The sequence below is a fragment of the Ixodes scapularis genome, unplaced genomic scaffold (assembly GCF_016920785.2).
Source record: "Ixodes scapularis isolate PalLabHiFi unplaced genomic scaffold, ASM1692078v2 PGA_scaffold5__190_contigs__length_132052651, whole genome shotgun sequence".
NCBI lineage: Eukaryota > Metazoa > Arthropoda > Arachnida > Ixodida > Ixodidae > Ixodes > Ixodes scapularis.
In genome coordinates this window covers 61303656-61321472 of record NW_024609880.1, presented here as the reverse complement: position 1 = coordinate 61321472, position 17817 = coordinate 61303656, and the positions used below count along the sequence as shown (strand labels likewise).

Genomic DNA, 17817 nt, shown 5'->3' with positions numbered 1-17817 from the left:
ATTTCCGGGCATTTTCGCAGCTGCCGTGGCGAGTTCGTCACTGTTTTGAACTTCATCGGTCTCAGACTTGACTTGGTTTTAGTAGTCATCTTACCTGCCTACTTATATTTATGATGTTTTGTCTTCAGCGATGTAGCGAGTAGAGTGTCCTTCTCGCATTCGGTGAGTTTTGGGGCCCCCGATGGCTCCTTTGCCTCAAAATGTGAGCACGAAAACTACTACCACTGTCAAAATAACCTGTTATCAACCGATATTAAACACACAATCACAGATGTAAAGAGCATTCGTGTTTATTTGAAGCTTTGACTTCTGCTATTGAAAGTTAAACGAAAAAATGATTGAATTTGGAGACCTTTAATTTGTTACTCTCCGAAGAAATACAGCGAAAAGCAGACGCCGACGACAACTACTACGGCAGATTTTCTTTTTTTTTTTTTTTTTTTTTTGTTGTTTACATCACGTGATTCCTCTCCGCCAATCGTATTAGTCGCTCTGAGCGTTCCCTAGTTTGCTCTGTTTGTCCCTAGATTCCCTACGCAAATCCAGCGTTTAGCTAGGGGCGCGTCTGTAAAGCCGGCTTAACCTTGGTGCAACCGGAATTTAAACCCGTGCTTACCTAAGCTCGGTTTAGGGCGCTAAGCCGGCTTAGGAAAGTGCCGCTTTGGGTTAAGGTAAGCGGCGTTGGTGCAACCGGCCCTTAATCTGAAACAGACTACAGATTGGGCGCGTTAAGTTAGTGAGCTCCAAACTCCGGACATCTGCGCTCGAGCGCGCGGGTTCGGAGCGTAGCTTAACGGCGCACTTTGGTACCGAGGCGCCATCTGACGCCTGCTTTTTTAACGTTTCCGGTTCCGGCTTTCCGGCGTGCGCTTGAACATAGCTCCCGTCCCGTCGAAACATCGAAAAAGTGTTTGGTCGACGACGACTTCGATGAAATAAGTGCGCGGAGACGGTGGCAACAGCGAGAGCTTGTATTTATGCTGCACGCTGTTGGTGCGGCGATTAAAGGTTCGCCGAACGCCTTCTGAATTCCCAAAAGCCTTAAAGAATGACGGCTGAATGGCCGAATTTATTGGCTCGCCTGATTCTGAAATTGCGGTAAGGTACATGAAGAACTTCGACAAGCATTTGAAGGATGTATGCATACCTTTCTACACCAGCACCATGCTTTTTTTTTTATTTCCCACGATGACGGAACAACTACACCAGCTGCCAAGCGATCGCCGTCGAAGTATCCACGCATCCAAGCAGGCGCGACTTGCGCGTCCGACGGAGTTCCTCAAGACTTCGGCGCAAGTACGAACGCCGAGAGCTCCGAGCACTGCATCGTAGCGCAGAACAAGCAGCTCCTACCCACGACCGGCCTACCTCGGTGCCGTTCCTGGCTAGGCCGGAGCCTTTCGGCCGCGGGGTTCGGTTGGTGCGGTCGCGGTCGGCGAGGGTTGGCGAGGCGAACGCGGTGGCATCCTCGGAGAGTTCGGAAGCGAACTCGCTCGCCAGGGATTGCGCACACCCGACGCCTCTGGTCCAGAGTGGCCCGGCGGCCCGGTCCGGAGTGTCCGGAGCCCAAAACGCTTGGGTTTTGATGATTCTTCCGTCTCGTGCGAGACCACCGCATCACCGAGTGAAAGTGTAACCGGTGAAACCACGACCACCGTGCAAAATCGCCGCGAGTAACCGCGAGACTGGCCGCGAGAGCGGAAACGCCGTCATCTTACCGGAAACCAACCTGTTCGAGCTCTCGCGCACCATCTCCGACGATGGAGCTCGCGGAGCGCGCTCCGCCACCGTGCACCGGAAGTGAGACGTTGTCGTTTAGTTTAGCTCGAGTGCACTCTGACCGCTGGAGCGCGCTCGAGCGCGTTAACTTAACGCGCCCATTGTTAAAGAGCAGGATGTCACAACACTCGAATTATTGAAGTATGAAATGCTTTTTAACGCTACCCCCAGTCTCAAAATTTTGTCCGTCCTTCCGCCCATCCGAACATTTTCCGCTAAATTTAGCTGGGAAAGCTGCCTCACGTGACGTCACCTGATGTCACGTGACCTATATACCTTGGGGAAATTGACGGCACGTGACCTATACGTAACTCCGCTTCCCTGCTAAATTTAGCGGGAAACTCACGTCTTGCGGCCCAAAACCTCAATTCAGGTTTGCCGCTAAATTTAGCGGGAAATCGATGTCACGTGACCTATGCACCAATTCAGTTACCCGCTAAATTTAGCAGGAAAATTCACGTATTGTGAAAGACACCAATCCAGTTTCCCCGCTAAACATAGCGGGAAAAATTGACGTCACGTGACCTTACGTCCACGTGACCGTTCAGTTTCTCCACTCAATTTAGCGGGAAATTATACGTCCCGTGACACACCAATTCCCTATAACGCATTATATTAATAATAGGACTTTGAAGGCAAAGGTTTCTGCCAATTTTTATTAAACGACAATATTATTCAATAGGGGGTTTTCGTTGATCGTTTCCGCTGTCCCGCATCGCTCTCCGCAATCCGCTACACTAGCCCCTCTACAGTGAAGGCTATCGGCGCGCAGGCGCAGTAGCGGCTGCTTCGTTGCGGAGGGCTTAGCGGAGGGGAAAACGTGGTCTACTAAAACTTCCTAATGACTTCGAGATGATTTACGTGGAAAAAAGGTACCAATTTGATGAGGTAAAACGGCAGAGGGACTTCCTCATCACTATATACCGGTGCACTCAGACGTGTAACCGGGATTTGCGTTAGGCCCAACCGAAAATAAGAAATCCTCGGCTTTTATCTGTTCATCCTAATAATATTATCTGTATTGAAAATGGCAGCCGGTCAGAGCGCAAACGAACTAGTGGAGATTGCCTACTAGACTTTGCTTGGTGAAAAAACGGTTAAAGTACAGGCGAGCTGGTGGATATTTACCATGATGGAACTTAACCCGAGACTGGGGTAGAATTTTGCTTGGTGTTTGACCTCAACCAGCTTTCCTCCTCCGCCTTCCTCTTCGCTGTTTTTGTCTGTGTGGATCCAGTTCGGGTTTAGAGGAGGATGGTATTGATTTATTTATTTACAATACCCCCAGGGCCGTGAGGCGTTAGAGAGGGAGTAGTACAATATTGTTGAATCCCTTCGCAAAATGTGGTGGAGTCTTCGATGGCTGCGATGTCACCGGGAAGGCCATTTCCGAAATTCAGTGCCATCTGGTGGTTCGTAAAGCAGTTTAGGTTTTGCCATATCAATGGCGGAAATGAACTTGTATCGGCACCGTCACTTTTGCAAGTCAACGGCACGCGAGGAGTTCTTCAGTGCGAGTTCTTTCTAGATCACTTTCAGTAAGATAGTGACCAAGAACCTGCATTCAGAACAAAGCTCCAACCCACTCAGATGCCTCGGGAAAATTCTATACACCAAAATGCTTTAAAGCTGATTGTGTGCCGCCCACAGATTGACTGAATCTGGGTTATTAGAAATAAACGCTTACGTAGCTCTTGTGTTTCGTTCCTCCATCGCGTCGTACTGAGTCCCCAAATGTACAGGCCTCGCACCATCCGCTTAGAAGCATCTTCAACGTCTTCCTTTATGAGTTACTAGAAGGCCGCCATTGGTATGGCACAAATGCCTTTCCACCATTCTAACCTCCTTGCTTTCCACAGATGATGATAGCGATCAAAGTGGCCAGGCTGAATTTCGGAAAGTGTCTGTTTTGATGTGCTGTGGAAAAACATCGCGGCCGGGCTATTTTTTTTTTTTTTTAGGATGATCTAGTCTAGAGGACGAACAGGTTGGCGAATAGGAATATTTGTGTGTGTGTGACGGGTTAGGAACAAACTGGAAGCTCCTCCCTCCTCTTTCCACTCAGCAGAGCGTACGCTGGAAAGGATGTCGCCTCCTCTCCAGCGCTCGCTTTGCCAAGAGGGACAGAGGAAGGAGCTTCCCGTCACCGACTCTACGCGACTCTAAGCAAACGCTTTCAGGCCCTCACTAAACAGCTTCGTGTTTCACCACCAAGCGACCAAGCGATCGTTGCATAAGAATAAGTTATCACGAGACCCTCACTGGGCTATGTGCCGGTTTGTTTCATTGGAGTCGCGAATAGGAGTGCTGAAGTGGAAAGACGGTGATTGTTTTCCTTCTTTCTTGTTTTCGTTGTATTCTTTGGCCGGGGGGGGGGGGGGGGGGGGGCATTATTCTATTTAGATAGTTTTCAAGTGAAGTAAATTTTCACCTGTTTAAAGGGGTGTCCAAACAGGACACTACAAAACGCACGACTCCGACAAATCGTGAAAATTGAAGCGGGTGCGAAGCCGGCGCGTCCGCTTCAATTTTCACGATTTGTCGGGGTAGTGCGTTTTGTAGTGTCTTGTTTGGACACCCCTTTAGAGGCTTTGTGTATGCGTGTGTGCCGTTTTTTGCTTCCTGCAGTCTCGGGGTTTTTTCATATCTCAAAATGACGCAGCACTCTCGTTATATTGAGTTTCTGTTCTTCTTTTCATGCAGAGTAAATAACCACATCTTCGACAAGTTAAATTTTCTAAATACCTCAGTGTCGCTGTTTCTAAATTTTAATGTCTGAGACCCAAAATCTGAAACGAAGGTAAGGTAAGCACAACGTTTATTAGACCAATGTTAATATACATTGACATAATTGGGAACTATAAACTTTATAAAACATAAGCAAACATGAAATAATACAATTAATGCCTTAGATTAATTTTTTTTAAATATAATATATACTGCGTTTTATGGGATTCTGTACGGGATCGAAGACATTTGACTCTCCCAAACGAGGAGAAAAGTTAACAAGCTCACTTTCTGGTGGCGGTTTTGAAATAGATAAATTATGTAACTTTAAAATGCACATCAAGGTCATGACGGAAGTTATTGAATTTACAGTTTTGGTCCTCACCGTGTTTTTCAAGCTCTAACTCTACCATAGTTTTCAGCGAACCTTTTCATTGCCTTCACTCCAACAGTCTACCTTGTTGGGCCAAGCGAAAGAAGGTTATTAAGCGTTGATCCGGCTTCTTCCGCTGCCTCGCTGACTGGAGGAATTACAATAGATGAATAAATAGCTTGGCGGTTATTCGAAGTCGGAGGGGGGGGGGGGGGGGGGGGGGGCTCTGGCCCCTCCTGCCCCCCGGTTTCGGAGTCCTTGATTTTCAGCCATTCCAAGTGGTTCCTTTTAATTGTTTTGAAAATAATCGATGTTCTTCGTGATAATGATGCCAAAATATTGTTCAATTTTTATGTGGCTCTTGGTGATGTGCCAAGTGCGGTCATTTAATTGTTCTTTATTAGAGCGCAGCTCTTAGGGGCCCGTTTCCAGCCTGAGCGGCGTCGGCGTAACCGGGGGGGGGGGGGGGGGGGTCACGTGACCCCCCCGAGGTGACGTGACCCCCCCCGAAGTCACGTGATCCCCCGAAGTCACGTGACCCCCCCCCCCCGAGGTCACGTGACCCCCCCCCCCTCCCCCGAGATCACGTGAACCCCCGGGGTCACGTGACTACCCGCAGGTGACGTGACCCCCCTCAGTACCCTTCCCTACTCCTCAAGAGCTGCGCTCCAATTCGGCGTTTCAGGGATTTGTAAATGGCTTTCTTTTCTTTCATTATTGCTGCTTTTCCATTGAAAAATATGTTTTATATTTTGTTGTTTCTCATTTAGAAAGTCGAGTGCTGAGAGACCTTGCGTCACTAAGCATGCGCCAGTATCTGCATATAAATTATACACTTCACCTCATAAGAATTCGGTTTCCGCGCTCGAACGAGTACGTATGGTACAAGAGGAAATGAATGCAATACACGCAGAACTATAAGAAAAATGGGGACAAAAGTACTTTTTTACGAACATCGATCATGTTCAGTCAGTTCCTACGCTAGGCTTGCTTTGCCCAGTAGCCGCACCTGGCGAAGTATCAACAATTCAAGCAGGGTATATGGAAGGCGGCACGTTAGGAACATTAGACGTATATTTTTATTCGTAGCGCAAGCTCGCTAGACTAATCCCAGCTCTTAGTATGATTAAACCTTGTTTATTACGCTGTTTCAATGAGTCAGACCCAGACGTAATACAAAACTTGATACAATCGACAGTGTAAATTAGTATCTATCTGTTTGTTGGCGCATTTTATTGACGCCCATATTGTATGTTGAAATCCAAGTAATAATGCGGTATGCAAACGCTGTAATAATTTTTAAAAAAGTACACGTTTCAGAGGTTAGAGATTTAGTTTCGGTTTGGGTATGAGTTACCAAGGGGCCTGGTAGCCAGGTGGCGCAACCAGGTGTTTTCGCATTATTTAAAATGGCGGCCGCCTGTCTTGAAATGGTAGCTGGCATGACCCTCACGATTTTGAGATTTCAACTTACCGTTATCCGTGTTCGCCTGTGATTGTCGGTGCTGTTCCATGTCACACCCTGTGTGAGTCTGGAATCGGACCTTTAAATTTGATTTCGGAGGCAGCGGCTGCCCATCGCTGCCCGTAAGTATTGTAGACCTGCCTAACGGCTGTATTAAAAAGGAATGAAAATTTCGAGTTCACCCCTAACCGCCTTTTTTGCATGTTGTTGCGGAATCGTCAGGTCATTCCATCTCGATACCGGTTCCGCAACAATGTTTGGTAGCTCGGAAGATTGTAACCAGTTCCTGACCAGCCTGCCTAATGGATTGCTCGTTGTGTTTCTAGGTGCCGAAGCTTGAGAATTATGCTGTTACCTCTTTCTGTGGCGTTGCTGTCTGTTGAAGGGTTTGCAAGATTATCAGAGGTTTGTTTTGGCATTCATCCTCACCTAACGCTTGCAGTTTCAGCACTAATACCTCCTTTTTTTTTCCCGTCTCACACGGAAGTGTGCGCGATTCGTTACGCACTTAGCACATGTTGCATAAGGAGCTTTAGATATACGATGTCGTTTGGTCGTCAGTTTGTTCACCCTTCCTGTTTGTATGAAATACGTTTTAATGAAACGTAGTTCACACCTTGAAGAGCGTTTAACTAAAAACTTAATTCTTGACCGAAACAGTGCATATGTTATCGAAGTATGTCTCGCTAAAGCTGCTGCTTCACGTCCTAGTGTGCGGTGTTTTAGATTGAGGAGATAATAAAAGGGGACGGGCAGACACAAGGCTCCATGCATTGGGTAGTAAAAATGGACAAAGAAAAATGGACATACCTCCATGCATTGAGGAAGGTAGCAGAAAAAGACGACCCGACAGAAACTTCTCTCAGAAACACAAACTTGACTAGAAAGGGCAGAGACAACAACAGCCTACAAACATAAAAAAAAAAAAGAACCTTTTACACATTGAGGAAGGTAACAGAAAAGGACCAATCCACAGATTATAGAGATTGAGGGCTCGCCAAGCTACATTTTTAGTCGTTTTCCTTGACCCATCTATGTTGATGAAAAACAAACAAATTATTGAGGGAGGTAACAAAAAAAGGATGGAGACAAACTTCCACACACTGGGGAAGGTATCAGTAAAGGACGAATATAGGCAAACCTCCACTTTTACTTATCATATGTTACCAAACTGCTGTTTCAAGCATCAGTTGACTGGCAAAAGCCAGAATTTACGAGCATTTATCTCATCAGATAATCTACCTCACACTCATGTTGTTTTTCTAGTGCTGGCATTCAAACTCAAGTTCTGCATGCCGAAACACTTCCCCTGAACCATTGGTCTAGTGAGGGAGGGAGGGGAAAAAAAGAAACTCTGACAGAAGGGGGAGAAAGCATCCTATCCTCTCTGTTTTGAGAAGATGGTTAAAGAGGGAAAGGGCGTTAACTGACTGTTAGCATCCTAAGAAAAGTAGCTAAAAAAATATAGAAACATAGCATATCTCCTTTGTTCAACATTTCTTCAGCACTTGTTAGTGAAAGAACTACCCATAAAAATGTGGCAATCCCACTGAAAGGATTTTTTTTTAAGCATCAACAAGTTGACAAGCCTGCAATTCATATACGTAACTCGGAGACTATACTCTATTTCACTTTAAGCATGAGCGTAGCAAACGCCACAAGAGTGAGCTCTGAGCTCTCAGTGTCTCTGGTAAGCCTGCGTGCTTGTGCAGTGCAAGTGTTGTTCAAGGCACATGCTTGAGTTTGAAGCTTTGGCTTTGCTTCCACTTAATAGTCAAACAAAACGTTGGCACATAAAGGACAGGCAGAGACGTCCCACTGGAGTCATTGCCTCTATTTGTCCTTCCGATTCCTTAGTCTCGTGCTTGTCATGCTACGTTTTTGTGAATTGCCGTGTGTCATCAGTTCTACGTGGCAGCAATCAACCTTCTTTTAGAGCGCAGCTCTTAGGGGCCCGTTCCCGGCTTGAGCGGCGTCGGCGTCGGCGTAACCGCAACCCTCGTAACCCTCGTGAGGGTTACGAGGGTTACGAGGGTTAATCTCATGAGGGTTACCCTCACGAGGATCACGAGGGCCACGAGGGTTACTTACCCTCAAAAGGGTTACCTTCACGAGAGTTACCCTCACAAGGGTTACTTACCCTCGTAACCCTCACGAGGGTTACGAGGGTTAGTAACCCTCATGAGGGTAACCTTCACGAGGGTTACCCTCACGAGGGTCACGAGGGTTATGAGAGTTACCCTCACGAGAGTTACCCTCACGAGGGTCACGAGAGTTACCCTCACGAGGGTCATGAGAGTTACCCTCACGAGGGTCACGAGAGTTGCCCTCACAAGGGTTACAGGGTTACCCTCACGAGGGTCACGATAGTTACCCAGGTCACGTGACTGCCCCTGGGGTCACGTGGCCTGGGGATACCCCCAGGTCACGTGACCCCCCGTTGACGTCATAGCCACTGATGACGTCATCAGTGACGTCGCTGATTACGTCACCGGCATCCGCATCGTCATCGTCATCATCACTGATGACGTCACCGGCATCCGCATCGTCATCATCATCATCACTGATGGCGTCATCAGTGACGTCACTGATGACGTCATCGGCATTGTCACGTGGCCCCAGGTCACGTGACCCCCCGACGTCACGTGACGTCCCAAGGTCACGTGACTCCCACAAGGTCACGTGACCCCCCCGCCACCCGAGGTCACTTGACCCACCCCCTCAGTACCCTTCCCTCCTCCTCCTCAAGAGCTGCGCTCTAATTCGGCGTTACAGGGAGTTGTAAACGGCTTTCATTTTTTCAAGTGTAGTAAACATTTTCGTTGTGTTTTCAGATAACCGTCTACCTGGGCATGTTTCTCTTCATAATTTTCCTCATCTGGAGGTGCTTTAAGAAGCCTCCTGTCTACGAGATTCCAGCACGAGATATCTCCAAAGGTCACCGTTGGTCCGTGACGGACATTCTCAGTCGCACCGGCTACTGCAGCATATGCGAGAACCTGATCGTGGATGGGCTCTTCTGCGACTCGTGCGGTATCTGCGTCGACCACGGTTGTCGTAGTGCAGCCGACAAGTCAGTGCTCTGCAAAATCCTCTCCTGCACTGGGTCTGCGATCAAGCACCATTGGGTAAAAGGTTGGTTAAATAGATGTTTCTCTTGTTTCTCTCAATTCTTCAAGCATGTCAGAGAAGAGATCTAGCCGTTGTGTCCATAGCGGCTGAGAACTACATCCACGGGGACGACAACGACATGAATAATTTGTTTGTGTTTCTGACGTAGCTCTCAGCTTGCATAGCCAAATGCTGTGTCAGCGTTCAGCTGGGGATTGTGCTTGGTCAATAAAGCTCCGATTGAATGCTAGTTTCAGCAGAACGCTGACGCAGCACTTGTATCTAATATGTGAGGATGTACGATAGAAAACATCTACTCTCGACAAGTCGTCAAAGGTATGCCATGGTCCTGGAAGTAGAAAGCTTCTGGAGGCGACCCGAGGGTGACCAAAACAGCTGTTGGTGCCCAGTCAGCTTTCCTTTTCGTCCAATAGTGTCTCTTGTTTTTGGTCATCGTTGGGGATGTGTCTCTCCACGCTTCCGGCTTCACCCCTGGTGGCCCTCATGTCGCCTCCAGAAGCTTCCCACCTCCATGACGACGGTTCACCTTTCTGCAGGCAACACGTCGCCAAACAGCCTGTGCACCGTGTGTGAGAAGCTGTGCGGCCTGGAGGCAGCCCTGGTGGACTTCCGGTGCTGCTGGTGCCAGCGCACCGTCCACACTAAGTGCGCGGATCAGCTTGGTAATGTGTGCGACCTGGGCAGCCACCGGGCCTTTGTGGTGCCGCCCTTCTGCGTTCGCCTGCGCATGGTGGGCTGGAAGGGGCGGCGCCACCTGGTGGTCAAGGAGGTGGCCCGGCCGCCCTTCGACCCCTGGAACCCGCTCATCGTGGTGGCCAACCGCAAGAGCGGCAACAACGACGGGGAGGTCATCCTGAGCGTCTTCCGGGGCATCCTCAATCCTGCGCAGGTGAGTCTCGGCTCGCAATTCGCAATTCTTACATTTCTCGAAAGTCGGCTTGAAATGTAAATCCATGACCGTAGTATTTTTAGCATTTATGAAAAGATCCCCACTCACCTGCTTTTTCGCAGAACAATGCATTACTGTCCATTGTTATTATCTTTGGAGAAGTCTTGTGAATTTGACATACATATTGCAGTAAAATTTCATCTCCGATAGGAACTTTTGCAGAATCCAGATAGCACTGGGGAGGAGCCTTTCCACTCATCTGCTTATGCGATATAGTGCTATTTCCAAATTAAAAGTCTGCCTCTTCACCATTTTTCATAAAAAGTAAGCTATTCTTCTCGGGCTGAACGAGGACACTCCGTTTTGCAAATATACGAGCATGCAAAAGCGCAGCCCCAGCAATAAGCAAAGTGCGGACGTGAGTTTTTGAATATAAAGACCGCAGTGCGACCAATGCCGAGAATGTTAAATTTGAAATAGTATTGAATGAAATATTTTGTAAATGAGCTTTTCTCCGAATTTCTTGGTTTTGCAGTGAGCATTTTACCGGTGAGCTTCTCGTCGACGAGCACCACAATAAAAACTGTCTGGGTTCTTGTCTAAAACATTCGCCCCTATTTCATAAAATACTGAATCAAGAGTGTGTTGGTTGGTGTCGAACAAAGAATCTTCTGCCCGAGACTTACACAACTTCCAAATAGCAACATGTGACACCTTCTACCAAAAAGCTTGTTCTGTTTTTAGCCTCAATGAATTAATTTTTGCAATATTTGTTTTATTACGGCAGAAATCAGCCTCCACATGTTGATATGCAAAGCGAATGTTGAAATTAAAACAAAATCGACGAAGTAACAAATGTTTCTTCCGCATTTAAAATAAGTAAACATTTTAAGTGCATCCCTGCAGAACATTTGAAATCGCCAGATCAAATCCCCTCTCCTACCTTGAACAGAAAAATTGCGGTGGCTTAGCTCGGCTATGCCAAGATATACGTAGCGTGAGCTTATGTGCACAAAATGAGAGGCGCTACCAAGTGGCTCCGGTTCAGTGTCAGACTTGCTGCGCAATGGAGGCGGACAGCTGGGCACGCGGCAGCTCTAGTGCGTCTGCCGCGGCTATGACGTCACTCCTCTGGAATGCGCAGACCGGTGAGGTGGGCGAGGCAGGCGCGGCGGTGGCTTCGCGTGACTCTCATAATGAGTGCTCATTATGCGAGCCGTGCTCATTATGCGTAGCACTGCCGCCTCGTGCTCCGCATAATGAGCACGGCTCATTATCAGGGCCATGCGAAACTGCTTAACCTCGGCCAGTGTAACTAACGCTACAAAACATGGTAAGACAGTATAGACTTTCTGACGCTTCGGTAGCTTTTGTCTGCCTGCAGTTGCTAACTTCAGCCCTCACGCAAGGACCGCTTGAAGCGCAAAGTCTTTCACCCCTATTTTCATGACCCAAAGCACCAACAAAGAATGAAACATCCTCTTAATGACGCGCTCGGGCGGTTGACAACTGACTAATCAGACACGCGCTACACGCAAAATCTTACCCAACAAAAAAAACAACAAAAAAACACCCTTGCTTTTTGGGAGGCGTTCCCCCTCAAAATCCCGACTGAACTGAACGACCTTGAAGACGCAAGTAATCCTGGGTGCTATAACACATTGCACAACTTCAAGAGGAAGTATTGCCGACACACGCATAGCATAGATGACGCCAGCAGACAGCTGGATTTGTGATATTTTGATGGGCTACAAACTTGGTTAAAATATATCACAATGAGAATCTCTGGGAAAAAGATCTTGTTAGAGAAATATTCAAAAAGTCCTGGATTTCAATATTGTGGCACCTGAATTTGTATTTAGGCCCAGGCTTATTTTTTAAAATGTTCATGAAGAACGGATCGAGAAAGGGCTTAGCAATTTTAGGTTCCCGTAAAAAATTTTAATTTTTAAGATCGGGAAATGTAGCTTCACAATATTGCTCAGTTTTTTATTATCTTTCTGATAAAACCATTCCCAAGTCAACCCATTTGGTGGTTGCTGAGAAAAAAGGCCAAAAAGTCGCCACTATAATTGCATAGAGCTTGGGAGCTGCAATATCCTCTTAAGTGCAAAAATGCCATCTCAGCTAGACATACAAAACACTATGCCTGTTTGTTAACATGAATATGATTTTTCTGTAAACAAATATTCCATCCAGTTTATACCCTTTCTTATTGTCTTATCTCATTTCGTGCATTGCAATGAGTGACTCTCGAGGGCTCTGCACTCTGACGCAGCTCGATAATTCACTAACCTGGGAGAGTGAGTAAATAGTGTAGATTAGAGGTGTTTTTCATATTGTTTCCAGGCATCTCAAATTATCTCAGACTTCTGCATTGTGGGGCACGCCAAAGTGTCCATATTTAACTACTAATTACACCAGTTGGATTACCGTAGAAGCCAGTTGCTGTATGATCACATTGAAGTTATAACATATTCTTTGTTACCAGCATGGAGAGTACTGCTGTAAACAAAACAAACAAACTTTGGATGCAGTCAGAATTTAATTATGGTGACACATCTTGCACCAGAACACACAAAACATCTATAACTGTACTCAGCTGCGCACACTGTCTATCTTTTTTTTTTTTCATCTATGTTTAGACAGCAGGAAATTAGCCTGTCCCAAAAGACATATGGTGTCTCGGCTGTACATGAGAAATTTAGCCGGTGAAGTAACGTAACTAGCCCGTGGTCTTTAACTTGCATCATGCAGTAGTGATACACGATTGCACACTGGTGCAATGCTCGTACTGATTGAAATGGGCGGGTTTGGGGATCAAACCACAAGTCCCCGGGTTCTACGAGTGCAAACTTTCCCTCCACGCGCTCCGAGCCGCGGCGCGTTGACCCATTCGGCTATTGACGGGCGACTTATGAACGAAGCTAGATTCGAGCGTTAACCGTTTAATTAGTAGCTCATCCACAACTGGCATTCAGAATGACATTTCTAGAATATGTATGTGCCTAGTGTTCAGCATTTCTTTCTTTTTTTGTTTTACAGTGGTAGCTGTTAGTGGCTTATTCCCCGATTTCGCAACGGTGCAAGCATAAACAAAAAGTTCTCTTTCTAAATTTGGCAGAAAAATTAATGACACGTGACCTGACGTCACGGGACCTACAGACAAATTCAGCTTCCCCGCTAAATTTAGCGGAAAAATTTACGTCAGTGAGACTTATGTATTAATTCAGTTTTTCAGCTAAATTTGGCGGAATAATTCACATCACATGACCTATGTACCAGTAGGCCACTTTCAAAAATCCCCCCATGCAAGGCTGTGCATGTTGCACGCTGGGAACCAGTTATGGCCATGGAGAGGAGTGGCATGGTTTTTGTTTCGATCAGACAGCCACTGCCTGTACTTCTGCAGCCAAGCACGTAAACTTCCGAGCCTGCGTAACTTTTCTTCACTTGCATGTAAACGTGCTTGCATGATAGGGGCACCAGCAGGGACGTTGCAACCCATCGTTCTACATTTGCCTACCTTTGCCCAAAATCCGGCACATGGGAACCACAAATACAGTGTCAAGTGTTTTTTTGGTATCTCTCGGCAATGCCTACAGAATCGTACACTTGTAGGAAGTCGCAGCAATGGAAACGCAAGCAGCGTATTCCGTCACGACGCAATGATCATGACAAAATCTGAAACTGAAACCAAAACTAAGTGGTCAGCTTGTACGCAGAATTCAATTAGAGGCGCTTCAATTAGGGAAAATATCTATTTTGTGTCCTCGCCAAGTTTGGCGGGAATATTGATGTCACGGGACTTGACGTCACGGGACCTACAGGCAACTTTAGGTTCCCCACTAAATTTAGTGGAAAAATTTATGCCACGTGACCACTGCACCAATTCAGTTTACCCGCAAAATATGGCGGGAAAATTGACGTCACATCAGCTGACATCACAGGACCTACAGACAAATTCAGGTTCCCCGCTAAATTTAGCGGAAAAAGTTACGTCACGCGACCCATGCATCCATTCAGTTTCCCTGCGAATTTCGGTGGGGAAACACGTCGCTATCTTGAAATCGTTTATTCATCAACAACGCGTTGGCTTCAAACCAATGCAACGTCGTTTCAGCATTAGATTGTCGTACGACGGCGCAATGTTGTCGTTGTCATGTCGTCAAACCAGCGGCACGGTTGCCGCCTCCTAAATGCATCACGTCCTGCGAGCGTTGCGCAAAACTTTTTTCCCGTCTTTTAGGTGATTGACTTAGACGAACTCCCACCGGAATCGGCGTTGGAGTGGTGCCACCTGATCCAGGACCACGTGTGCCGCGTCTTGGTGGCTGGAGGAGATGGGACCGTCAACTGGGTCTTCACCGCAATGGACAAGCTGAAACTTCAGGTGGGTTCTCTTCTTCGCCTCCGCTACTTTGCAGTGCGGTGCCTACAAAGCATCTCCAACCGGTCTGTTTACCGCGCCGTAAAAAATAGTTTATCGATTACCGCCCGACGACGTTGTAGAAGTATCACATTGCCGCCGGCCACGACATCCCGGGGTGTTGAGGCACCGGTGGCGAGTGTGGCAGACGCCTGTTTCACTGCCGGTCGCTCACCAGCTTGACAATCCACGGAATGTCGGCAGCCAGGAGTTGCAACGACGGCTGCAGTGCTTGCGTTTTGCTCGTGCTTTTTGTTTCAACTTCTGCAGCTGACCGCCGGGATTGTGACGTCTAGCTGTGCGGCATGGCCGCTGCTGCGACGTCGTTTGTCGTCGCTTTGGGACCACTTACGACACACGGGTGGTGTGGACCTTTTTGTCTCGGCTGGTGGATAGAGGGCGCCGGTGCACTCGCCGCCATTGGGTTGCTTTGATTTGGTTGGTTTCGGTTTCAACATTCTTGCGGTGCTGTTGCCGTTTTATGCCATTTTTGCTTAATTTGGCGATAAAATGTTTCCCCTTATAGCAGGCTACCAGTGCAATGGTGGTACTGAGCTACTCCAAGGGCTATGAGGTGCTTTCGAGCCTAAATTGTGGGCTTTTTTTACGAACGCCTATGATGCATCCGATTATGGTCGGCGGCGAATCGACCTAACCAATGTGCGGGGAAAATTGCCATCGTCTCCGGCCGTACTCGACGATGCAAGTTTCTGGAAAAATAAACCAATGAAGGGACTGATACAAGAATGCGAAGAAGCAGGTCGACAGCTAGGTGCAGTGGGCCAAATCGGGATGACCGAATGAACTCGCGAGTTTATTACTGAGTGTTTTGTTTTCATGGATGCCCGACTTTTAGTGAAGTTCGTGGACTAAAAAAGGTTTTGTACAACGATGCGGAAAATTGATAAAAACAAGGAATATTACCTGAGCCTCTTTTATTTATAACTATTTAAATACTTTTAAAATATTTGAACAGTGTGACCTAGGCCAAGTTGGAAATTTGTTCAATTATTAGCCCTGTTCAAGTGCTTGTGAGCAGCAGTTTACGATATTGGCCGTAGAAGATAATCTATTTTTTATATGAACATTTGCTTATGGTGGTAGGCCTGACATTTGACTCCAGTAAAATTGGCTAAATAAAATAAAGGGGCATGGGACAAGTATCTTGAAAAGTTGGCTGAAGTCTAATGCTAGGCGCTGTTTGGACCCAAACAGCGTTTTAGACGTACACATTGAAATGACTCTATTTCTTCGCATATTCGAAGATTTTGCGTACACTATTCTAAAGCTCTGAACCCTTAAGCTGTCTGTGACAGTTTCTGGTGCAGGAAGTCCCAAGCATTGTGTTCAAATAAATTAAGTAAATTGAACTCGTTATCTAAAGACAGTCAATAAATCACCTGGAAGACTGCCGAAATGGGACGGAGCACGTTATACAGTTTCTTAAAATGCATATGTAAACTGACCAACCAAATTTTTATATCGCAAAAACAATTGAGCACGTCAAATACATGTAGACGGGATATTCTCACCGTATATTTCTTTTATCAGCAATTTTTGTTTTTCTTTTGCGTTACATCGGGACGATGCGCTTTTAAAGGGAGGTATAGTTCTGGATGCAGGGCCGAGGAAGCAACGCTCGATCACGGACCTGTAGGATATTAGCGTTTATTCTTGCTCGGGACATATTTTTTTTTAATTTCAGCCTGCTTTCTTGTTCTTGAAAGAGCCTGTTCATTCCCACCCCAAACGCGTGACGCGAAAACCTTCTGGGCTGAATTTTCGAGATGCTGATGCCCACTAGATAAGGAGCTGCGCTGGACCTTGTTGAGTCACTCGCACTCTTGCTTCCTGTTATGCCACTAAACCGTTACCTGCTTTTCTGTTGTCTCGACGCTTGTTCTTTATTTTGTTTTGCACAAGTTCGCCGATTAAACCTTTCTTTTCAGTTCATTATTTGTTGTCTCTTTTCCTTACTCCTTCGCATTTCTGCGAGAGGTAAAGGATTGTTCCCCTGCACCTCCACCAGAAATGTCACGCAGTAAGGTGAAGAGACAATAAATAATGAACTGAAAATAAAGGTTTAATTGGCGAACTTGTGCCAAGCAAAATAAAGGATGAGCTTCGAGACAGCAGTAATTTGGTGGCAAAACAGGGAACGAGAGCGAGACTGACTCCACTAGGTCCCGCGCAGCTCCTTACCTATAGTCCGTTGCAACCTAAGAAGGAAGGCCGAGGGTAAGACGGGTCGGGGAGGAGGAAGCAGACTGAACGCTAAAGAGAGAAGGTTTCCTTCTCTCTTCTCCAGCGTTCCGTCTGCTTCCTCTTCCCCGGCTTGTCTTACCCTCACCCTTTGTTCTTAGGTTGCAACGGACTATAGTGCGCATCAGTGTCTAGAAAATCCAGCCCAGAAGGTTTGAGCGTAGCGCATTCGGGGTGAGAATGGACAGGCTCTTTTGAGAACAAGAAAGCAGGACGAAATGATTAAAGTTACGTCCCGAGTACGAATAAACGCGAATCTTCTAGAAGTCCGTGACCGAGCGTTGCTTGCTCAGCTCCGTGCGCGGCAATATTATGAACAAAGAAATCGCCTGATATTGACATATCATTATTCCTAGCAACAAATAAAATGCAAGTTTAATGTTCCTTGCCTATCTCCACCACAGGCTCTCCACATAATCAATAGGAATTGTTTTCAATCTGTTATAAATGCAAAGGATGGTGCTTTTTAGAAAACACACTCGGTCTTCGCTGACTATTCTTGACACCTTCCAATCCTAAATGTGCAGTCATAAATATATGCACTCCTAATTGCAAAGGTTACGCCACTATAGTAACCAAACCTTAGTTGTTATAGGTAATTCACCTTTGATCCCTTGCACTGTCATATTCATCTACATCAGAGGTCTCAAACACGCGGCCCGCGGGCCGCATGTGGCCCACAGGCAACAAGTACGAGTCCCGATTTCCATGTCTCAGGTGCTGGAAATGGCATGCGCCATACCCATAGTGATCTCATCTCG

The 17817-nt window shown here is 46.8% G+C and overlaps 1 protein-coding gene across 1 annotated transcript in view; it reads left to right on the top strand.

Annotated features, from left to right (window-relative positions):
• The first annotated feature begins 6300 nt into the window (after positions 1 to 6300).
• LOC8025011 (diacylglycerol kinase epsilon) overlaps positions 6301 to 17817 on the top strand; it is a 39782-nt gene continuing 28265 nt past the window's right edge. The window contains exons 1-5 of the mRNA XM_029987792.4: positions 6301 to 6466; positions 6671 to 6749; positions 9179 to 9479; positions 10013 to 10365; positions 14615 to 14758. Of these exons, the coding sequence (XP_029843652.2) occupies positions 6690 to 6749; positions 9179 to 9479; positions 10013 to 10365; positions 14615 to 14758 (858 nt within the window). The 5' untranslated portion in view covers positions 6301 to 6466; positions 6671 to 6689. The remainder of the gene's footprint in view (positions 6467 to 6670; positions 6750 to 9178; positions 9480 to 10012; positions 10366 to 14614; positions 14759 to 17817) is intronic.